Below are 23,831 nucleotides of genomic sequence, written 5' to 3' on the forward strand. Positions count from 1 at the left end.
GGTCGGTGAGGAGGCTTCTCTGGGACTTCATTCCTTCGTTTTGCTGTACTGCACCAGTCTAGCTGGAAGGGTGAGCTCTGAGGACAATAAAAAGGGTTTCAGCCATTCCTTAGCCCAACTGTTTTTCATGTTTTCCCCATCACACCCCCACAGCTCCTTTGTTTCATGGCCTCTCTGGACACAGCTCTGATACCTGCTTAGTGACAGTTTTCCTTTTCTAGGTCCCTGGTGGCTTTTCCCCACTGTTTTCTGAGCTTTCCAAGTAGAATTGTTGGAGGATACTGCCCAGTGTAACTCCGTTATAAACACAGCCCACTTTGATGAAGCAGAGCTAGTCCCACCTTCCAAACCCCTCTGTTCACTGCATGGGGAGGCAGAGCAGGGGAGGAGAGTGATGTGACACTGTACAGGTGAGCCATGTGATGGCGACAAACACGAACACACAGCTTCAAAAACATGAGGGTGGACAGGTTCTGCTCAGCCCAGACATAGACATGCTCTTTACCCAGCCTCTCAGCTTCCGGGAATGGGCAGGCCGTACCCAAGTTGTAGAGGAGGACACAAACATCATTCCCTTCCTTTCTCCTCCCTGGCTACAGTGCACCCACAGGGCCATAAGCACTCAGCATGCAGTGACCTCTGCAGAAGGGCTTCCTTTCTCCTTTCCACTTTCTATTTCACTCCAGGTCACAAGCTCAGGCCACTGCTGTGCTGAACACTGGTCACCTGTCTGAGGCCTGTTTGATGATGTCATGGATCTCAGGCTGTCCATGATTCAGGTAACTGAGGGATGACACAGTGTTTACAGTTGTGGCTTCCTGACTCCATGCAGAACAGGGTCTCTAACCTTGTTGCCCTGAGAAGCTGAAGCCCTCACAGCTGCTTTAACAGGGAATGTTCAGGATTCTTGTGGATATTTCTTGCTCCAGGTGTATTATGTTCTCCTGTTCTACCCTCTAAGCCTTTCCTTTCTTGTCCCCAATGTGGCCTCTTCACAGGGAATTTATTTCACCAATCCGGGTCCTTTCTCTGTGTACAGAACACCAATTCTTTCTGCAGGAAATGTGATAGACCATGCTAAAAAAGGTAATTTTAGGGCACAGTGCAATTGAATCTCAAGGACATAGGCGGCTGTTGAAGCCTGAGCTGTTGAGCAAAAGGCTTTCTCTTACATAACTTTTCTGATGGCAGGAAGTGGCTGTCATGTTCTCTGATCTCCTGTGATGGGCTAGTAGGCATTCATGTGAGGACTACCATCTGGGAAGACAGCAATTTTTCTACGAAGGGCTTTTAGTCACCATAATGTTTTGTATACAAATGATGCATTAGCCCAGAATTTCCTACAGACCTTCACATAGGCAGAGTTGAGGGGGCTGCAAAGACAGGAGCTGGCAGGTGGCTTAAGGCTGTTGTTTGTCTCACTCCAGACAAGCTGGTGCTCACAGTGACACATGACATTGAGTCATTCTACTCAGCTTTTTCTGCAGAGAGGAAGCAACTGTGAACTTTCTCCTCCACACTAACATGGTTCTGCAGTGCCTTCAAAGCAATGATCTCCTGAAGCCATGATGCCATGAATATGGCTGAAGATTCCTGGCTCCTGAGAAGGCCTGGCTTCCCTAAGTGATTTATGTTTTTCAGGGCTGTAGTTACTGAAGTCACCCTAAAAATAGCACAGCCTGCACCGAACTCTACAGAGGTTGACAACCCTCTCCCTGGGTTGACAATGTGATATCTTTGTAAGACTCAATTCCTCACCCTTTCCTTCTCCCTCTCCTCCTCCATCTTCCCCTCTCTCTTCTCCTCTCATTCTCTCATGTTTGTGTGTGTATGTATTTATGTGTTTTTGTATTTATTGGAACATAAAAACCTTTCCTTTCATAAAAATGGTAAGAGATAAACATATATTAGGATTATTTTGTTAGTAGCTGTTAGTGAATGCATACATTTCAAGTTTTTTAAACTTTTGAAATCTTACCAATGTGTACTTTCTCCTCCACGAAATGTGTGTATTAAACCCATGGCTACCATTATGGGTGCACACAGGTCACAAGCTGACGTTCAGGTTGAGCACCAGTGTGCACAGCTACTCTTTGTCCTGAAGGCTTGATTACTGTTTATTTTTCTGGGGTTATCATGGCACAGACACAACCATATTGGCTGTGTGCCTTAAACTGTTATTTTATGTCACCTCTTGATGGAACTGAATTTCCTCCTCCTCTTTCTTTTCTTTCCTGTTCCTTCCTTGTCATCACCGCTGACTTCTCTTCATTGAGACTGAGGTCAGGGAGGAGCAAGGGCATTATGAGGAACTCCACAGATTCACAGAAAGAAAAATCTGAAGAGCTTAATCATGACTCTCTGTGCCTGGTGGCCACCAATCTTTTGAAGAACTAGCATTTTGTGTTGCTGTTATAGAATTTTTATGTGAGGAAACTCAAATTATTGTTTTTATCAAGTATCAATTTCAGCTCTGAATTATTCATTCTTATCAAGCAATTATGAATTTTAACATTTTCCTTATTCCCTCATTTTATAAGTATTTCATTGATTTTTAAGCTTATTATGTAAATATATAATATGTCCTTTCCCATTCCTCTCTCAAAACACATCCAAAAATCTTCCCTGTGCTGTCCTTCATGTTCACGGCCTCTTTTCTTTAATTGTTATTATATACATATGTAGTCTCAGATGCATAACTGTGACCTGCTCAGTCTGTATAATGTGACGTGTTTGCATGTTTTCAGGGCTGATAATTTCATTTTGGACTACCAGTTGGTGTGCTCTTCCCTGGAGAAGACTGTTGCTCCTGCTCTTGGCATTCCTTAGTTTCCTGTAGTTCTTTGAGAAGGGCTGAGCAGTGGTTTTCCTGTAACTTGGCATGTCTAAGTGTTGTTGTCCATGTTTAGCTCGTGTTTAGGCACTCATGTGGGTAAGGTTATTGCTGTAGCTCCTTAACTCTACTGAGAGACACAATCTCACAGTGAATTCCCTAACCCCTGCTTTCAATCTCTCCATGCCATCTTCAGAAGCAATGTTCTCTGAGCCTTGCTTACAGGAGTTCTTTGGTAGATGGGTCCACCAAGACTAGGATCCACAACTCTACATCTTGATCAGCTGTGGTTTTCTGTACTGATCTCATTCTGCTGCAAAGAGAAGTTTTGTTTTTGAGAAGTGGGGGTTACACTCATCTGTGGATATAAGAACAAATACTTAGATCATTGAAAACATTTTTGCTTCTTGTCAGTATACTGTATTACAGTGCAATATGTTCTGAAAAGCTATAAAGTTATTTCATCTCACACCCTTGATTTTCAGTTGATAATTCATTAATGTTTATTTGGGAAACTTTTTACAATATTATATACTTTGTGTGTATTTAATCGTCATTAAAGGAAATGATGAGCTCTACATAAAATGCCCACTGAATTTCCTACATCCCTGAAGTCTGGCCAAGTCCCCTACACCTTGAAGGCAATGGAGACTTAAGACTCTTGTTGAGCCCATCCCTCAAGACTGGGTGAACACTTTTCATTTACTTATGACCTTAGAATGAGATGGCCCTAAGTCTATTGTAATTGTAGTTTTGTTTACTACCCTGATTTTACCTGTCAAAAGAGGGGAAAAAAAGGAGTATGCTCACCCTGAACTCAGACCATACTGGATCTCATGGCTGGAGATTAAATTCATAGGTTGGAGGCAGAGTCACTTACCAGAGTTCAGAGAAAGACCAAGATTTCAAACTCTCTGGAAAGTGAACTTGTCTCCATCATTCTAGATTTTCGGGTAATTTTTTTCTTTTCTGTTTCATGCAGGGAAGGAGCTGATCAGTCATTCACAGAGCTGCATTCTGTCTCCCAGGCCACTGCATGAGAAAACCAGCAGGTGACCTGTACAGAGATCACTCTGTGCTAGAAACAGTTCCATTCTTGGTGTGTATGTAGCATCTTCACACCTAGGGTCTCCATGACTGTGCATATGCTCCAGAGTTGCTGACTGGAGCTCATCTTCTGAGTGCTTATGGTCACACGTCGATGAATGGCAGATAGTCAGTAGGATTCAATTCAGGGTCCAAACTGGTAATTATTTGTTCTGGAGATTTATTAAGAACATTTGGCTGGGCAGTGGTGGTGCATGCTTTGAATCCCAGCACTCAGGAGGCAAAGGCAGGAGGATCTCCGAGTACTAGGCCAGCTTTGTTTACAAAGTGAGTTCCAGGACAACCAGGACTACATAGAGAAACCCTGAGAAAAACTGAAAAGAGAGAGAGAGACAGAGAGACAAAGAGACAGAGAGAGAAAGAGAGAGAGAATAGGAGGAGGAGGACTCAGAGGTAAGGGGGACAAAGGGGAGAGAGAAGAAGAGAAAGAAACAAAGAAAATGAATGAATAATGAATGAATGAAAAAGAAGGTGAATGAATACTTGACCAGCAGGGAAGAGGGCACTGAGATAAACGATCCTGTGCATGTGTGTCTGACAATCAAGTGAGATGCAGCTATTACCCCTTAATAAACCAAACATGTGGACCAGGAGAGGAAATTTTTTTATAACTTCTGAAAATGTTTAATGTACCAGAAAGTTTGTATTCTGAGACAGCCCCACTATGGTCTGCAGAGTTCAGTTTTGTTTGAGAAGCATCAGGACAGTGGGGACAGTGAGGACTATGGGGATCGTCTCAAGGAGTTGTGAGCTGGTGCTGAGTTCCAATTAGACAAGTTATAATTGGGATGAATTGACATCTTGTTGCCAGCTCAGTGTTGGTGGGTAATGCTTCATTAGCAGTAATTGTAATGAAGAGTTTTCTCTTTTCTCCTCAGACTTTTGATACTTGCAAATACACACACAATGAATAAGGCCAGCATACTCCACACTAACACAAACATTAAAATCACCTTGTTCTCTGAAATGAGTGTTGGGATCTCAGCCAACAGCATCCTTTTCGTCTTCCATCTCTGCATGCTCATTGGTGCGCACAGGCCTAAACCCATTGATCTCGCCATTGGTTTCTTGACCCTGACCCAACTACTGATGCTGCTAACTATGGGACTCATAGCTGCAGACATGTTTATGTCTCAGGGGAGGTGGGACCCCTCCACATGCCAATCCCTTATCTATGTGCACAGGTTCTCGAGGGGCCTCTCCCTTTGTGCTGCCTGTCTGCTGAATGTCCTCTGGACCATCATCCTCAGCCCTAGAAGCTGCTGTTTACACAAGTTTAAACATAAATCTCTCCATCACATCTCCTGTGCCCTTTTTCTTTGTGTTCTCTACATGTCTTTTAGCAGTTACCTCTTGGTATCAAATAGCGCCGTCTCCAATTCAACCTCAGATAATTTTATGTATGTTACTCAGTCTTGCTCACTTCTACCCCTGAGTTACTCCAGACAAAGCACATTTTCCACATTGTTTTTCTTCAGGGAAGCCTTTCTTATCAGTCTCATGGTCCTCTCCAGTGGGTACATGGTGGCTCTCTTGTACAGACACATGAAGCAGGCCTGGCATCTTCACAGCACCAGCCTGTCTCCAAAAGCATCTCTAGAGCAAAGGGCCACCCGGACCATCCTGCTGCTCATGAGCTTCTTTGTGTTTCTCTGCATTTTGGAGACTGTTATCTTGCAATCAAGAATGAAGTTCAAAGATGGCTTACTATTCTACTTTATTCATATTCTTGTGTCCCATAGCTATGCCACAGTCAGTCCCCTTGTGTTTATTTGCACTGAAAAGCATATAATTAAATTTTTGAGGTCAGTGTGGGACAGGAAAGTAAATATGTGATTATTCAGGAATGGGTATGATCCCTTAATACAGTCCAATATGTTGTCATCAGAGCTATGATCATGACATAGTAGGAACATTCCAAGGTTTAAACTGATATGTGAAAACATCCTTTTCCCATTACATCTGTTTACTCTGTTTATGGATGGCAAGTATGTAAAAGAAGATTAAACTGCATTTCCACTCAGATATCACATGAGGTTTATCTTTCTCAATTGGTTTTCCACAAAGATCTGTGAGATGTCTTTCATCTGACCTTCATTAGCACATTACTTTTTATTATTTATTTATTTATTTATTTAGGAATTTGAAGCACAGTTTCTCTGTGTGGCCCTGGCTCTTCTGGGCTTTCTTTGTAGATCAGGCTGACCTCAAACTCACAGAGATCCACCTGCCTCTGCCTCCCTGAGTGCTGGGAACAAAGGTGTGTGTCACCATGCATAGTTTATTTTTAATTTTTTGAACAATGATTTAAGTTTTAACTGTGTGTGTGTGTGTGTGTGTGTGCACTTGAGTGCAGATGCTCTTGGAGCCCAGATGTGTCAATTACTGTTAGAGCTAGACTTATAGGCAGTTGTGGGCCAGCCAAGTGTGAGTGTTGGTAATTGAACTTGAGTCTTCTAGAAAACAGTTTACTTATGTGCTGAGCCAACTCTCTGGCACAACCATTACTTTAAATATGTGGCAACTATGGCATTTTCAATAAATGAATGCCTCAATTGTTTATATTTGGAAAAATACACAAGGAAACATTGTTTTGAGAATAAATTATCACAGGATGCAGAACACACACACAAATACACAGAGCTAAAATGATATGCAGAGAACCATAATGTCATTTGCATAATCGTGCTCCTATGGCCAAATTTAAAAAAGTCAAAGGTAGGAGCAGCCACTGTCTAATCTAGGGGTGTCAGGATGTGGAATCAGGTCATGGCCTCCCTGTGCCAAGAAATGCTAGTGAGAACATGAAGACCATCACGAATGTCTGCCATTCCAGTCAGACACACTCCACAAACTTGATGAGTTACTTATGAAAGACGAAGCTTAGGGTTGTCAAAGGAATAGAGACCATAAACAAAGTGCTTTATCTGTGCTCAAAATATCATAGCCAAATGTAAATAGTAAACTAGTCACAGATAGTTACTCAGCTGTACTATTGATCTACTCCAGGGAACTGAGGGCTTGCAGCGTGCCTGCTTATTGGAGACTAATCAGATACCTCCTCAGAGCACCCTTCATGTGATGGAACACAGACTCAGTCACACATGTCACACAGCTGAGCACACTCACAGGAAGACTTCACACAACCAAACACAATCAGCGGCATAATTCACACTGCTGAACACTCTCAGAGGCACAATGAACACTGCTGAACACAATCAGAAAGAAACACTTCACACAACGGTACATACAACGAAAAATTTACACAGCTGAACACACCCAGGGGCATACATTACAGAGAAGAACACACACTTAGAGGCGTACTTCACACAGGAAAACTGTTATCTGTCACTCAAAGCAAGGGAATGTCACAAACATGAACCCCACCTGACCTGGAATTCAGTAATTTCAGTGTTGACACTTACATAAAATCTAAAAAAAAATAACTGGAACCTGGTTGCTGGAAAGAGAAATATCAAAGAAGATCTATTCCATGTTCTGTCTACACTTTGAGTAAGGCCTAGAACCTCAAACAGGCTGTATTGTAATGCAAGGATCACAGGATCCTCAGATACCTCCAAGAGACAACTTGATGCAAGAGCATGAGAGCTTTATGACGAGAGCAATCCAACTCAAGTCTGGACTGGGACCCAAGTCTCACTGACACAGCAGTAGAGAAGTGGGACCCTAAGCCCTGAGTGAGTTTTTAATGGAAAAGACTGTAAGAAGGGGGTTTCCATGACAGCAAACAGGGGGTTCATGTTTCCATGATAGAAAGCAGGAGGATTCATGCCTTGACTTTACAGAATTGGGTAAAAGCCACAGAGGAGAGGTGATCGTTTACATAATCACAAATGCCAGGGAATTTGTCTTTATTTTTTTACTAAACATTTATTCTGTGATATTTCCTGGTTGCCATTGCTTAGAGAGATAACCTTGTTTCTGCCGGGTGCATATTATGTGACATTTCTTGGTACCTAAGATCAGCTCCCAGTCATGATGGATCCTTATTTCAAAATGGAGTCACCCAGGCTAACTTAAACTCTTCAGAACATTAACAAAAAGGAAGGGAATTTAACAAGTGAAATGAGAGAATATTTCACACATCAATGACTTGGAGGAGGAGAAAGAAACCACACAACTGTAAGTTGTATAAACCCACGAGCAGAGGTTTGCCTGGTGGCTCAAGTCTGTAACCCTGAAGTCGAAACAGGATAGTGAGTTCAAGGTCCACCTGAGCTACAGGAGTGAGTCCAGACTAGCACACAACAGTCACAAAGCAAAAAATAAGTATAAGAATAACATATTATTTTTTTTTAAAATCCAAAATAAGATGAGTGGTGGAGGTGTATGCATTTAATCCTAGCACTCAGATGGCAGAGGCAGGGGAATCTCTGAGTTCAAGGCCAGCCTAGTCTACAGATCAGGTTCCAGGCCAGCCAGGGCTATGCAGAGAAACCCTGACTCAGAAAAAAAATCCCAAAATAAACAGAAGGAAAATATACACGGGAAAGGATTAATCTTACTTCTTGATTCTGGGTTAAGAGCATAAATGCTCCAATGAAATGTGTAACTGCACATCAGAACACCACCCTCACTGACTGTCTGAGGGAGTGGCAAACATTTTGAGCTTGGGGGAAAGATATGGACATTTCTCACCCACAGCACTGGACAGAGTACCCTCAGCCACAGGCACCTTGTGGGAACACACCCACAGCCCCTCATCTTCATGCCGAGAGATTTGAAAAATGATGAAACAGGTAGAGACCAATTAAAGCTGACATTAAGAATAAGCAAAGTTGGGTTGCTTGTATGATGTGACCCTTTCATTCTTCTGGCAGATGAGTGATGGGAATTTATGAGAAAAGTTTGAGCCCAGCTCTCCTCGTCCCCCCCCCTCTGGTGTGCAGTTACCTAGAATGCAACACAATAAAACCAAGAGGGAGGCAAAGATTTTCACCAGGGATGCCATGTGTGTGGTTCCCAAGGGGCCTCTTGTTGTAGACAGGCATTAAAATTACAGACTGCAGAGATGCATTAAAGGCACCAAGAGTGTGCAGGTCTCTACCGGTATAGAGTCTTGCCCTGTCACGTCCATCTGGGTAAGAGCTCTGTACCCAAGTTCAGAGTCAGAAGGTGGTCGGGTCCCAGGCAGACTGTGGGAGGAGGAGCGCGAATGATACAGGGGGTTTCAGCATCTGCAGAGGAGACCTGAGCCCTGGCATCCCCTCAGCACAGGGGACTGTGTTCTGAAAAATGAGGGGATTTCATCTTAGAAAACTTGTTTCTTTGACTTAGAACCTCCAGGTTACATAGCATCAACTTTACACCTTAATTTCTTTTTTTGAATTTGATGACTCCTGTTGACCAGCTGTGTTGGCATTCATGTTACCGAGGTGCTTTTACAAATGTACCATGAGAGAACTGATGTTTTCATTTCAATTTTTAATCATAAATAGTGTTTGCATCTGTGGTTGACATATGGCAAATGCAAGTGTTATAAGGGACTTCTGTAGTTTGAGAAATCAAAATAATTTCAGGATCTTCAGAAGAGAGACCCACCCCCAATTTCATCTCCTAGAGGATACCTTCACATTGCTACAAAGTATCTACCAGAATTTTCTCACTGCATCTTTGTCTCCTAATTTGGCTTCAGAAATTACAAACTGTGCTGTTTGTCCTGCCCCACACTTTATAAGTTAAGTCATGTCAGCAGAGGGTCCATGGAGATGAGGCTGCAGGCCACCAACCATTGAACAGTGAATGTGATGTCCTCCCTGGACCTTGAGGCACCAGGACCTGATAAGTTCCAGAGCTCTTTGTGTTCTGTTAATTGAAATAAATATCCCCATCAATTTCTCTGCTAATGGGAGTTCATGGTCTCTCTTCCTTCAGAGGAGCCTTTGTTCCTGTCCTTTGCTCTGTGCTTGGTTTTCATATATTTTTCCACAAAAAGCCCTGGCATCTTTTTACAGTCAAATCAGCTCGAACCTTCCTCTTTTGCTCTTGTAGCTTATAGGGTATGGTATCACGAGGATAAAGCCAGTTAGGAAGAAAGTCAGTCTCAGCTGTGACTGCATCATGGAAAGGGGCAGAAAGGCAGGTACTTCTGCAGCCCTCCTGAGTTTCCCAGCAAGGACAGCTGCTATGTCTATGACCAAGCTCTCCCAGCTTTTTCTCTTCATTTTAAAAGAATGCTGATCTATTTCTGTTTCTGAAGGTGTATATAAACATCGAGGCTGCAGATTTGAGCCCTGGCAAGGCTAAAATAATTTCAATTACAGAACAAACAAACAAACCCAAGAGGGATAATTCCAGCTCATTTTCTAGAAATATCTGCCATTCCTTAGTTCAAACATTGGACATGATTTTGCCCATAATATTTTTGCAGTTCATTTACTTCATGGCATTTCTGGATTCAAAGCTAGCATCTGCTTGGATATAGTATCCTTTCCTGAGACACCATCCATCTCTCTAGTATACCTCTGGCTTTCCAGGAAGAGCTGTGCAACACACAGGCCACACTGTTAAATTCCACCTCATTCTACACCAATTGCAAGAGACAGGAGCAGTTCCCCTCCTGAGCCACCCTGTGCATTTTGCAGTGCCTCACAGCATGGGGCAAGACTGATGATCCCATGGTAAAGCTGTGCTGTGTGATGGTGGCGAAATCAAGCCCATGGATTCATAAGCACAGGGTGGACAGGTGCTGCTCAGCCCTGACATAAACCATGCTCTGCACACATTTTCTCAGCATTAGGAAATGGGAAGGCTGAGTCCATGTTGTAGAGGAGGAAACTTTTTCTCCTCCCTGGATGTAGTGCACCCTCAGTGCCACAGTCACCCAGCATGCACTAGGTCTGCAAAAGGTTTGCTTCTTTCCATTGCACTCTTTATTTCCCTCCAGGTCACAAGTTCACATCCCTGTTGTGCTGATCACTGGTCATGAGTTTGAGTCCTATGGATCTCAGGCTATCCACAATTCAGGCAACTGAAGGATGACACGGTGTCTACAGTCATGGCTTCCTTGCTCTGTGCAGAACAGGGGCCTCTAACCCTGTTGCCCTGCTAAGCTGAAGTCTTTGGAAGGACAGAGAAAGTGGGCTGCAAAGAAGAAACTCAGTTATGTTATGTAAGCAGAGTTTTGTTTTAATCCCAGGTGTGGAATGTTGGGCTGCTCTACATTGTCCAAGCAACAGACTATTTGCCTCATGCAGGCTCTGAGAGGAGCATGATCTTTGCCAGTTACAAATATTTTAATGTTGAAGACTCTGAAGAGAGAGTAAATGCCAGGCACAGGAGAGAAATAGTTGTGTGTGTGTATGAGGCTCCAAGGAAGAAGAAATCTGTTGCTGCTTTCTCCTGCTTCTCCTGTTTGCTGTTGATGCAGTTTGACAACAAGTTGGAGATATCCTGAAATGAAGATTGGACTTGCCCTAAGGCACCCAGTTACCCTAACCAGTAGGAAGTAGGTAAAGGGAACTATGTCTCCTCTCTCCTCTAGCCTTCTTTCTCTCCTACCTGAGGTCAGGGTGTTAGAAGGGATTGGGGTGGAGAGGGAAGAAAGAGATGTAAGAAACCCCAATAAATAAAATAGACTAAAAAAGTATGCCAACAACACCTCCCTTTACAGGTGATGAAATACAGTGCATGGGAGCTTGACAAGGAAATACATGTAAGGATCAAGGTTCTCTCTCTCTCTCTCTGTGTGTGTGTCTTCTGTTACTTTCCTTTTTCTTTTGATGAACTAAAATGTTTAAAAAAATAAGTATTCCACAAGAATAACATGCTATATACCAGGGTTAAAATATGTGTTTCAGATTAGTTTGTGTATAGATTTTTATTTTATTTTTAATTACATGTGTGTGTTCAGTCCTGTGTTCAGCTGTCTACAGAGGTGAAAATAGGAGCTGGAGGCAGCAGTTGTAAACTGCTGCATGTAGATACCAGGGAATCATCCTGGTATCTCAGCAAGAGCAGTAAGTGTTCTTAATTGCTGAGCCTTCTCCCCAGCTCCCAGAACAGTATTTTTCAAAATGTGGTGTTGAAGATCCAAATTCTTACCTTGTGCTTACTCAAACGGTGCTCTTATCCACAGATCCATGAGCATGGGAGATCTTTTCCATCTTCTGATATATTCTTCAATTTCTTTATTCAGAGACTTGAAGTTCTTGTCACACAGGTCTTTCACTAGTTTGGTTAGAGTTACACCAAGATAGTTTGTACTGTTTATGGCTATTGTGAAGTGTTGTTTTCCTACCTTCCTTGTCAGCCCGTTTATTGTTTGTGTAAAGCAGGGGCTACTATTGTTTTGAGTTCATCGAGTATACAGCCACTTTGCTGAACATGTTTATCATGTGGAGGAGTTCTCTGGTAAAAATTTGGGTGCTGGGAGCCAATGCCAGCTAGTAGAAAGTCACAGACCGCTGCAACAAGGTTGTGGGTGAGAGATTTATGTTTCTGGAACTTATGAGACATCTGTTTGTCAGGCTAGACAATTTGAGATATCTTAGCTGACATTCTTGTAGTACCTCTTTTAGTAAACATTCTTGTGGTATTCTGCATCATCATTAATCACCCAGTTATGTTTTGTAAACTATTTTGCTGAGACATTTTCCCTTCCTGCCTTCTCCCTATAAAGTTGTGTGAAATTTTTCAAATATAAGAGAGTTGGATCAGATTATAGACTTGCTCTCCCTCTTTTATCTCTTTCCCAACCCATTCTTTTCGCCCCTCCTTAGGAACACATTGAACTCCTGCTGGACAGAACACACTTGGCACCCAACATGGGGTTGAGGCATGGGAATCAAATTGAATGTCTTTCTTTGTGTGCCCACACCCCTACATAAGATCTCGTGCTTCCACATGGGAAGTGATTGAAGGTAATGCATTGAGATCTCCACAGGACTGCCCATCTGTGGGTCTGATCCATTTAAGTCAGAATGACGAATTATAGGACAAAAATTGAGTCAGCATGACTTATTCTTACAGGATCTCAAGGAGTCCTTCAAGACAGGAGGAGTAAGGGTAAACAAAAAGGAATCTCACAAGCTAAAGAGTTACTTAAAACATTATAGCAGCCAAACAGGCAGAAAAAAGTACTTCTAAGGTTATTTCAAATGTTCATAAAGGAGCTCAAACAGATTTGTGTAATTTGAGAGCAGAAAATAATTTAGGAGACAAGCTCTAGATAATGAGTATAAAACAGAGTCAGAAGGGAAAAAATAAAGCTGCCAATTCTCATACTTCAGACTGGCCTCCTGTGCCCACCTCCCCCTAGCCCTAACAAAGAAAAAAGGCCTCCAGTCTGTCAGGAACAGAATACAGGGCTGTTGCTCAGTGAGCAGGAAAAACAGGGACACTACAAATCTCCTTCCCTCTCCCCTACCAGTTGCTAGGCTTGGATGGCTTGCAGAGAACTAGGTGGATGGGAAGGCTCACACTCTCAGAATCAGCCGAAGACCAGCCTCCACCAGCTGCAGAGATGAGCTGCACTTCACCCTGACACCTTCCTCCTCTCATCTCTTCTCCCATGGGCTTCAGTCAGTGTTGACTCTCAGACAGTGGCCGGAGGGATGGAGCCACTTCTAGTTTTAAAGATTAAGTTGTGTGCACTGATAAATTCTGAGTTTTAAATCTAGTTCTGACTTTTGAAATCATGGTTATGTTATGCTCTATAAATTCACTCTTAAAGAGGATGTTTTGTTTTAATATTACAAAAACAAGTTTTAAAGAAAATATTTAAATGTTTAAAAAGTAGGTACCGCAGTTGTTATTGTCTTTGTCTCTGTGTTTTTTGTTTGTTTGTTTGTTTGTTTGTTTGCCAGCTGTCTGTTTTGGTTTCTGGTTTCAGTTTGCTTGCAAGTTGTGGGAGAGTTTCCAATCTGGTCAAGGGAATCTGGGGGACGTCCCAGTTCCCTGGGAAAGGCCCTGTAATGGCTCTACTCCTTTTAGGACCAGGAGAGAGGGTCGCTGGGACGTTATTCTGTGTGAAGTGAAGGTCATGTGGACCCTACTCCTTCTGGAATGTATATGTGTATATGTTTATCTGCGGACTTAAACTGACGATATTTTAAAAACTGACTGACGATATTAATATTTTTTGACATGAGACAGTTTAAACACCTCTGAGTTTCGTCCTGGACCATCAGACTTAAATTCTATAAAACATTTTAAAATTTATCGGGTATTTTAAAATAATAATCCTTGGACAGTCTAACAAAAAAACTTAAAAAAGTTTCTCATCCCTTTGGGGGAGGTCAAAAGACCTTGGTGTTTATTTTATTAATTTTGCAAAGTAAAACCAAGCCATGCTGTTTAAGCCAATTAAACAAAAACTGCAATTACAATATATCATGTCAAAAAACCCTATAAAATAAGTTGTTCTTCATTTAAAAAGGCTGGAGATTCTTCAATGCAAAATGTTTGCTTATGCTCTTTTACAGGACAAAAAGGACAACAGTTCCATGTTAGCCCAGGGTTAAGCAGGGTTATATTCAGATCATTGTTAACCATTATATAAAATTTATGCCTGACTGCCAGTAACTAAATAAATGATTAAATGCTGTTTCTTTTTAGCCTATAGATTTGGTATGGCCAGAATAGGCCTTTTTTGCTGAGGCCTGCAGGCTAAGTTTAGTTCTCTGTTTAATGCTAAATAAAACTTTTGTCCTTTAATTTTTTGCTGTTAAGTTTTAATACAATGTGATAGGATTAATAAGATTTGCTAGCTCCTTTAAAAATATGTTTAATAAAAAGTTTTGCTTTGATTTTAGTTTAAAAAGTGCAGATTTAAAGTTATGCTAAAGATTATAGTTGAGTTCAAGATTGAGTTTTATCTAGTCACTTTGTTTAGGTTGTTTATTCTTAAGGTTAAATTTAAAATGGGTAACTATCACAAAAACACCAGAGTCTGGGAGTCCCAGTCGGGAGAAAAACCCACAGGGAAGGAAGGAAACGGGATTGGCCTTGGGTCACCCAGTCTTTTCCTGGAAAAGGTCTTGCAGAATGGTGTATCCGAGCCACCATCATTGAGCTGGGCTGTAGCAGAGACCACAGAGACTGCTGCACACCCAGCTCTCCAAAACAGACAGAGTTGAGCGCCTCAGGGCACCAGAGACTGGGAGTCTCTTTCAGGAGAAAACCCCACAGGGAAGAAAGCAAACAGGGATAGACTTAGGCCACCCAGTATATCCCTGGAAAAGGTCCCACAGACCAGCCGACCTGTGTGCCGCCAGCCCAAAATCCTGCTGTGTGCCAGCTATTAATCACAGACAGAACTGTGCACTCCAGGGCACCAGAGACTTGGAGTCCCTGTGGGGAGAAATCTCCCACAGGGAAGCAAGCAAAGGGGGCAGACATAGGCCACCAAATATATCCCTGGAAAAGGTCCTGCAGACTGGCCCAACCCAGGGACCTGCTGTGTACCAGCTAGCCTGCTGCTCTCAGGAGAGCAGTACTTATCTGCCACAGATTACAGTTTGGGTACTGGGGCACAAAGCTCCAACCTTAGACCTACAGAATCCTGGGATCTTTGAGATCAACCCCCAGATGCTCCAAGGGGCAACCATCTATCCAGAACAAAATTGACCAAACCACTGGACACCCAGTTACAGCAGCAGCTCACTAAATTTACAGCAAGAAACCCAGAAGCAGGGAAGCTGTCTCCAGGACTTCACTGGGTGAGAGGAGAGCCCTCTGGACTAACAAGGACTACACTAACCACTCAGTTCTGTGTGTCTGAGGTGAGCTGTGGCAACTCCTGAAAAGCATCGGCCATACAGTGACCATACCCAAAAAGCTGAGGAGGCTTCCTTCAGGAAAAACCATCTTTCTGCCAAGGGAATTTTCTGCACTACAGGATTCCAGGAACCATCAGAAACTAACACCCAATACCTAACATAATGGGTAGAGGCCAGTATAAAAGCTTAACCAACAAAAGCCAGAGCAATATGACATCTCCAGAAACCAGTTATCGAGGGGCAAGTAACCCTGGACTCCCAAGCATAATTGAAATTCAAGAAAATGACCTAACATCTATTCTCAAAAAGAGGATAACAGAGGAAACAAATAAAATGCGTAAAGACCTAGAGAAAGATAAATTCAAAAAGCTTACGGCCATCTGTAAAAAAATAGAGGAAGATAAAGAAAAAAACCAAACAGATTATGGCCATCCGTAAAGAAATACAGGAAGTTGCAGGGAAACAGTTTGTGGCCTTTAGAGAGGAAATACTTAAATCACTGAAACTAATAAAAGAGGATTATTCAAACAAAGAGCTGAAGGAATTGAAGGAAAAACAGGAAATACAAAGTCAGACAGGTGAAGGAAATCCACAAAATGGCTCAAGATCTGAAGATAGAATAGGAAAAATTAAAGAAAACACAAATGGAGGAAATTGTGGAGAGAAAGAACTTAGGGAAGTAAACAGGAACTACAGAGGTAAGCATAACCAATAGACTACAAGAGATGGAAGAAAGAATCTCAGGTGTGGACGATACAATGGAAGAAATCGATGTATCTGTCAAAGAAAATGTTAAATTTAAAAATTCCTGACACACACCGTCCAAGAAATTCAAGACAACATAAAAACACTAAACCTAAGAATAATAAGAATAGAGGAAAAAAAAAAAAGATTTCCTCTTCCAAGGCCCAGAGAATATTTTAAACAAAATCACTGAAGAAAATTTCCCCAACTTAAAGGAGAGGCCAATAAGAATACAAGAGGCCTACAGAACACCCAATAAATTAGACCAGAAAAGAAAATCCTCCCTCCACATAATAGTCAAAACAGTAAGTATACAGAACAAAGAAAAAAATACTAAAAGCTGCAAGTGAAAAAGGCCAAGTAACATATAATGGCAAGCCCATCAGAATTACACCTGACTTCTCAAGAGACTATGGAAGCCAGAAGGGCCTGGATGAATATCATGCAGGCCCTAAGAGAACACAGATGTCAGCCCAGTCTACTATACCTAGCAAAATGCTCAGTCCTAATAGAGGGAGAAAACAAGATATTCAATGGCAAAAACAAATTTCAACAATGCCTACACACAAATCCAGCATTACAGAAGACACTAGAAGAAAAAATTCAACCCAAGAAAACTAGCTACTCTCAAGAAAAATTTTTCAAAAAGAATTATTTCAAGGAAATAATTAACCTCATTACAGTAAAACAAAAAGCCACCAAGCACATAAACTTCTGACCACAGTCAACATCAAAATCAAAGGATCTAACAGCGATTGGTCATTAATCTCTCTCAACATCAACGGACTCAATTCTCCAATAAAAAACACACACTAAAAGAATGGATGTGTAAACAAGACCCAGCAATCTGTTGCTAACAAGAAACACACCTAAGTCAGAAAGATAGACATTACCTGAGGGTAATGGGGTAGAAGACGGCTTTCCAAGCAAATGGACCCAAGAAGCAAGCAGGAGTAGCCATTCAAATGTCTGATAAAATAGGCTTTCAACCAAAATTAATAAAAAGAGATGAAGAAGGACACTTCCTGCTCATCAGTGGAAAATTCCACCAAGAAGACATCACAATCCTGAACTTCTATGCCGCAAATACAACAGCACCCACATTTGTAAAAGAAAGAACGATAAAACTTAAACCACAAAAAGATCCCCACACATTAATCATGGAAGACTTTAACACCCCACTCTCAACAAAGGACAGGTCAACAAAACAGAAATTAAACAAAGAAACAATAACTCTAACAGATGTCATGAATCAAATGGACCTAACAGACTGTTACAGAGCCTTACACCCAAACACAAAAGAATTTACCTTCTTCTCAGCACCCCATGGAACCTTCTCCAATATAGACCATACGGTTGGCCACAAAGCAAGACTCAACATATACAAGAAGATTGAAATAATTCCTTGTATCCTCTCTGATCACTATAGAATACAGCTGGACCTCAACAACAACAGAAATAGCAAAAAGCCTACACACACACGGAAACTGGACAAGTTGCTACTAAATGACAGCTGGGTCAGGGAAGAAATAAAGAAATTAAAGTCTTCCTAGAATTAAAAGAATATGAAGCCACAACATACCCAAACTTGTAGGACACAATGAAAGCAGTGCTAAGAGGAAAGTTCATAGCACTAAGTGCTTTCAAGAAGAAAATTGAGACAGCTCATTCAAGCCACTTAATGGCTCACCTAAAAGCCCTAGAAAAAGAAGAAGCAGACACACCAAAAGGGAGTAGATGGCTGGAAATAATCAAACTCAGGGCTGAAATCAATCAATTATAAACACATAATACAATTCAAAGAATCAATAAAACCAAAAGCTGGTTCTTTGAGAAAATCAACAAGATAGACAAACCATTAGTCAAGCTAACTAAAAGGCAGAGAGACACCATCCAAATCAACAAAATCAGAAATGAAAAGGAGGACATAACTAGAGACACTGAGGAAATCCAAACAATTATTAGGACTTGCCTCAAAAGTGTATATGCCACAAAATTTGAAAATTTAAATGAAATGGACAATTTTCTTGATCGTTCCACTTACCAAAGCTGAATCAAGACCAGATAAATCAGATAAATAGTCCTACATCCCCTAAGGAAATAGAAGCAGTCATCAAGAATCTCCCATTCAAAAAAAGCCCAGGACCAGGTAGTTTCAGCGCAGAATTCTACCAGACATTCAAAGAAGAGTTAACACCAAATCCTCTCAAACTATTCCACAAAATAGAAACAGAAGGAACACTACCCAACTCATTCTATGAAGCCGCAGTCACCTTGGTACCTAAACCCTGCAAAGACCCAACAAAGACAGAATTTCAGGGCAATCTTGGTTATAGACATTGATGCAAAATATTAAAAAAAATACTTGCAAATTGAATACAAGAACACATCAAAGATATTATCCACTATGACCAAGTAGGCTTCATCCCAGGTATGCAGGGGTGATTCAGTATATAGAAATCCCTCAATGTGATCCACCATATTAACAAACTGAAAGAAAAAGACCACATGATAATCTCCTTAGATGCTGCAAAAGCATTTGACAAAATCCAATATCCATTCATGTTTAAAGTATTGGAGAGATCAGGGATACAAGGCACATACCTAAACATAGTAAAGTCAATATACAGGAAGCCTATAGCCAACATCAAACTGAACGGAGAGAAACTTAAAGCAATCTCACTGAAATCAGGGACAGGGCAAGACTGCTCACTCTCTCCATATCAATTCAACATAGTGCTGCATGTCCTTGCGAGAGCAATAAAACAGTTGAAGGAGATCAAGGGGATTCAAATTGGAAGGGAATATGTCAAATTATCACTTTTTGCAGATGATATGATAATATACCTGAGTAACCCCAAAAATTCTACCAGAGAACTTCTACAGCTGATAAACACCTTCAGCAATGTGGCCAGATACAAAATCAACTCAAAAAAATCAGAAGCCTTACTGTATACAAAAGACAAAAGGGCTGAGAAAGAAATTAGGGAAACAACACCCTTTACAACAGCCACAAATGACAAAAGGGAACTTGTACTTAACCAAGCAAGTCAAAGACTTGTTTGAAAAAAAATCCAGCCTCTGAAGAAAGAATTAGAAGAAGATATCAGAAGATAGAAAGATCTCCCATGCTCATGGCTTGGCAGGAATAACATAGTAAAAATGGCCATCTTACCAGAAGCAATCTACAGATTTAATGCAATTCCCATCAAATTACCAACACAATTCTTTATAGACCTTGAAATAAAAATTCTCAAATTCATATGGAATGTCAAGAAACCCAGAATTGCTAAAACAATCCTCTACAATAAAAGATCATCTGGAGGTATCTGCATCCCTGATCTTAAGCTGTACATTAGAGCAACAGTAATAATACAACTGTGTGTTATTGGCATAGAAACAGAATGGTGGATCAATGGAACTGAACAGAGGACCCAGAAATAATCCCACACACTTATAGACACCTGATCTTTGACAAAGATGCCAAAACCATACAATGGAAAAAAGATAGCATCTTCAACAAATGTTGCTGGTCTAACTGGATGTCTACATGTATAAAAATGCAAATACATCCATACTTATCACCCTGCACAAAATTAAAGTCCAAGTGGAATAAAGAGCCCAACATAAAACCATTAAATCAGTTAGAAGAAAAAGTTGGGAAGAGCCTAGACTTCATTGGTACAGGAGAAAACTTCCTTAACAGAACACTAACAGCACAGGCTCTAAGAGCAACAATCAATACATGGGACCTCATGAAACTGAAAAGCTTCTGTAAAGCAAAGGACACTGTCATCAAAACAAAATGAATACCTACAGATAGGAAAAGAATCTTCCCCAACCCTTTATCTGTCAGAGGGCTAATATCCAGTATATATAAAGAACTAAAGAAGCTGAAAAGCAACAAACCAAGTAATCCAATTGAAAAATGGGGAACAGAGCTAAACAGAGAATTCTCTATGGAGGAATATTGAATGGCAGAGAAACACTTACAGAAATGCAAAACCTCCTTAGCCATCAGGGAGATGCAAGTCAAAATGACCCTGAAATTTCACCTTTCACTCATTAAAATGGCCAAGATCAAAAACTCAAGTGACAACACATGCTGGAAGAGTTGTGGAGAAAGGGAAACCCTCCTTCACTGCTGGTGGGAATGTAACCTTGTACAACCACTCTAGAAATCCATGTGGTGCTTTCTCAGACAACTAGGAATAGCACTTCCTCAAGATCCAGCCATACCACTCCTAGGCATATATCCAAAAGAGGCTCAAGCACACAATAAGGACATTTGCTCAACCATGTTTGTAGCAGCTTTATTTGTAATAGCCAGAAGCTGGAAACAACCCAGATGTCCCTCAACGGAAGAATGGATACAGAAATTGTGGTACATCTACACAATGGAATAATATTCAGCAATGAAAAATAAGGAAATCATGAAATTTGCAGGTAAATTTGGGACCTGGAAAGGATCATCCTGAATGAGCTGTCCCAGAAGCAGAAAGACACACAGGGCATATACTCACTCAGGGTATATATAGACATATAATATAGGATATACCCACTAAAATTTGTACATCATTATCTCTTCCTCAGCAGCACATCCTTCAGACAATCTCATGGTCTTCAGTGGCAGCCCTAACCATGTCATCCACTTGGCCTTTGTTGGTAACTTAAGCTACAGACATAGAAAAAGACCCCAGTTTCAGCAGGACCTCACCTTGGCCTCCTCATGGATGTCTGTTCCTCACTGCCATTAAGTCTCCATTTCCACCCTTTTCTACAGTGTGTATACCAATCCACTTCACTTTCTCTTTCATCTTTCTACCGTGTACTCCATCTTTCCAATTTTTCCTTCACAATTTTTTCCATTGAAGGGGAACCTGTGGCAGTGCTAGGAGGCCATGTGTGAATGCTTGGCCTGGGTTATTATATTTAAAAGTAAATTTACAATTGGGTGCTGGCCTCTTTGTTTTGGATATCATGAATACACACACACACACACCAGAGAGAGACAGACAGACAGCAGACTGACAGTAAACAGAGAGACAGGCAGAGACACCGAGACAGAGGTAGACAAAACCTCCTAAATTTAAATGCAGAATAAGACATGCAACATAACACAGCTTGGACCTCAATTAATGCCATCAAAAGTGGGAGCTTGCAGTATCCTGATTACTTATAAAGTGAAATCAAATGCAAGCCTCTAACTCAGGTGGGCTTTTCTATACTAATTACAGTTTCATTTGTTATTCAGTAACTGAAAAGAGCAATTTGGGGAGATGTTACATATCAAAGCACACTCATACCCATGAGCAGTGATGTCACTGTCCATGTGTAGATCTCATAAGTTAGCCTTTAGGATCATTTAAAGAAATGACTTAAGAACTAGGTAATGTAGGCAGGGCAGATGGAGGAAAAGATCACTTGTCCTTTATACATACTGGGTTGGTCAGAAATGCGGATGACAGGCTATATGCTAGCAAAATTGAATGTTGTGAATGACTCTAAGGGAGGGAATATTTACAGATACATAAAGATGGAGAAAATGGGGAGAAATTAATAGTTAAAACAAACTTGTGAACCCATGAACAGGTCCAAATGTGTGGGCACATGCCTTTAGTGCCAGCACTTAGTTTGTGGGCAGGGGCAGAAGTCAGCAGAGCTCTGTGAGTTCAAGGCAAGCCTGGTGTATATAATGAGTTTCAGGCCAACCACGGCTACATTGGGAGACCCTGACTAAAATAAAAGGACATTCAATATCTCTGAATTTCCAGTTTTCGCTAGAATCTTGTTTCCATCTATATTTATATTCAATTGTTGACATAAGACAGGAGGTTTGTATTTTTAAAGGCTGCTCTTCTAATTCTAATGTCCTAAATCTAAATCACCTACCTGAGAACCTTATACTTGTTTCCTTTTTGTAAATGAGAACATCATTGTAGCCAGGGTAGCCATGAATCCTCCTGGCTCCACCTCTGGAGTCATCCCTTTATTCAGACTTTAGAGCTCAGCTTGTTCTGGCCTCAGCTGGGTCCCATCTGCCTGTGGTCACTCTGGCTCTCCAGCTCTGCCTTGAGCTCTCTACATTGCATATGATTTCTTTCATAATTCACCTTCAGATTTCACTCACAGCTAAAATCCTGCAACTAGGAGTTTGGATAGACTAGAAAATACATCAACAAAACAGGTGCTCCATGGGAAGACTGACCTGGGAAGAGGCTGTAGTCACACACTGTAGAAGGAGGACCCTCAAGTGGGCATGCAAATCATTAGAGGACTAAGAATTCTGCATCTCAAAAGAGAGGCAGTACAATGGAGAAACTGCTCAAAATTAAGCCTAAAGCGTAAAGTGAGAAAAGATACTGTTGTCAATTTGGTGCAAACTTTCTGATCACTCCCCCAGGTGTGGGAAGGGAGCACAGATAAAGTTTGTTCTCAGCCCTCCCCAGATGGCTGTTATCAGGACACAGGAAGTAAGATCAACAGGCAGAGAAGATGCTTCACTGGGATGCCAGGTTTCCATTACCCCAGCAGGAACGTGATAACTTCTACAGACACAGAAATAACATTTCACAAAGAGGCCTTAAATTCTCCCTTCACCTAAGCTGTGCAGGATCTCCTCAGGCGAACAGTCCTCCCCTGCCATGTCAATCTGGGTAAGTGCTCTGCATCCAAGAGCAAATTCAGAAGGTGGTAGGAACCCAGGCAGGCTGTGGGAGGAGGAGGCTAAAAAGGGGTTTTCAGCAGCTACAGAGGAGATGCTGAGCTCTGACAGACCAACACCAAAAGGGACTGTGTTCTGCATGGGCAACAAGAACATTTTCTTCCCAACATACTCATTTCCTTAATTTATAGACTTTCAAATTACTATAGAATTCATGTTCATTCTTGTGAACTAAGTAACTCACACTGTATACCTGGATAAGCTGTTTAGTTACATTTCTTTTACTGATTTACCTATTCCTAGGATAAATTATCAGGGAAGTGAAAGGTCCGGAGAGCTCACTTTCCTCACTTGTGTATCTGTAACTTTGGTGTGCACAGAACTATTTTGATGTAACATCTTCTGTGCTGTGAAGTATAAAAACTTCCAATGTCTGTGTAAGTAATAGAGGCTGCAGATTCAAAATCTCATTCCACAGAGGAAGGCACCACAGGACTGCAATGTGCCTTCTAGTGTTTGCTCATGGCCTCTATTCTTCTCAGCTCAATTTCAGAGATCACAAATTAGTGGTGTCGGCCCTTAGCCTCTGCTGGCCTGGTAGGAGGTGTCAGAAAATGGCTATGATGATGAGGTTTCCAGGACACTAACTATTAATGCACAGTGACAATGGCAGATTCCCTTCCCAGTCTCACCGAGATCAGGAATCCTGAGAAGAGCTGGTTGCATGTTTTGTCTTTTCTCT

The 23,831-nt window shown here is 41.4% G+C and overlaps 1 protein-coding gene across 1 annotated transcript; it reads left to right on the forward strand.

The window, feature by feature from the left end:
* Positions 1–4,846: 4,846 nt before the first annotated feature.
* Positions 4,847–5,776, forward strand: LOC132654075 (vomeronasal type-1 receptor 44-like). The gene has a single exon (XM_060383347.1). The coding sequence runs from the start codon at positions 4,847–4,849 to the stop codon at positions 5,774–5,776; it is 930 nt and encodes a 309-aa protein (XP_060239330.1).
* Positions 5,777–23,831: the final 18,055 nt, after the last annotated feature.

Source organism: Meriones unguiculatus, chromosome 5, assembly GCF_030254825.1.
Source record: "Meriones unguiculatus strain TT.TT164.6M chromosome 5, Bangor_MerUng_6.1, whole genome shotgun sequence".
Lineage (NCBI taxonomy): Eukaryota > Metazoa > Chordata > Mammalia > Rodentia > Muridae > Meriones > Meriones unguiculatus.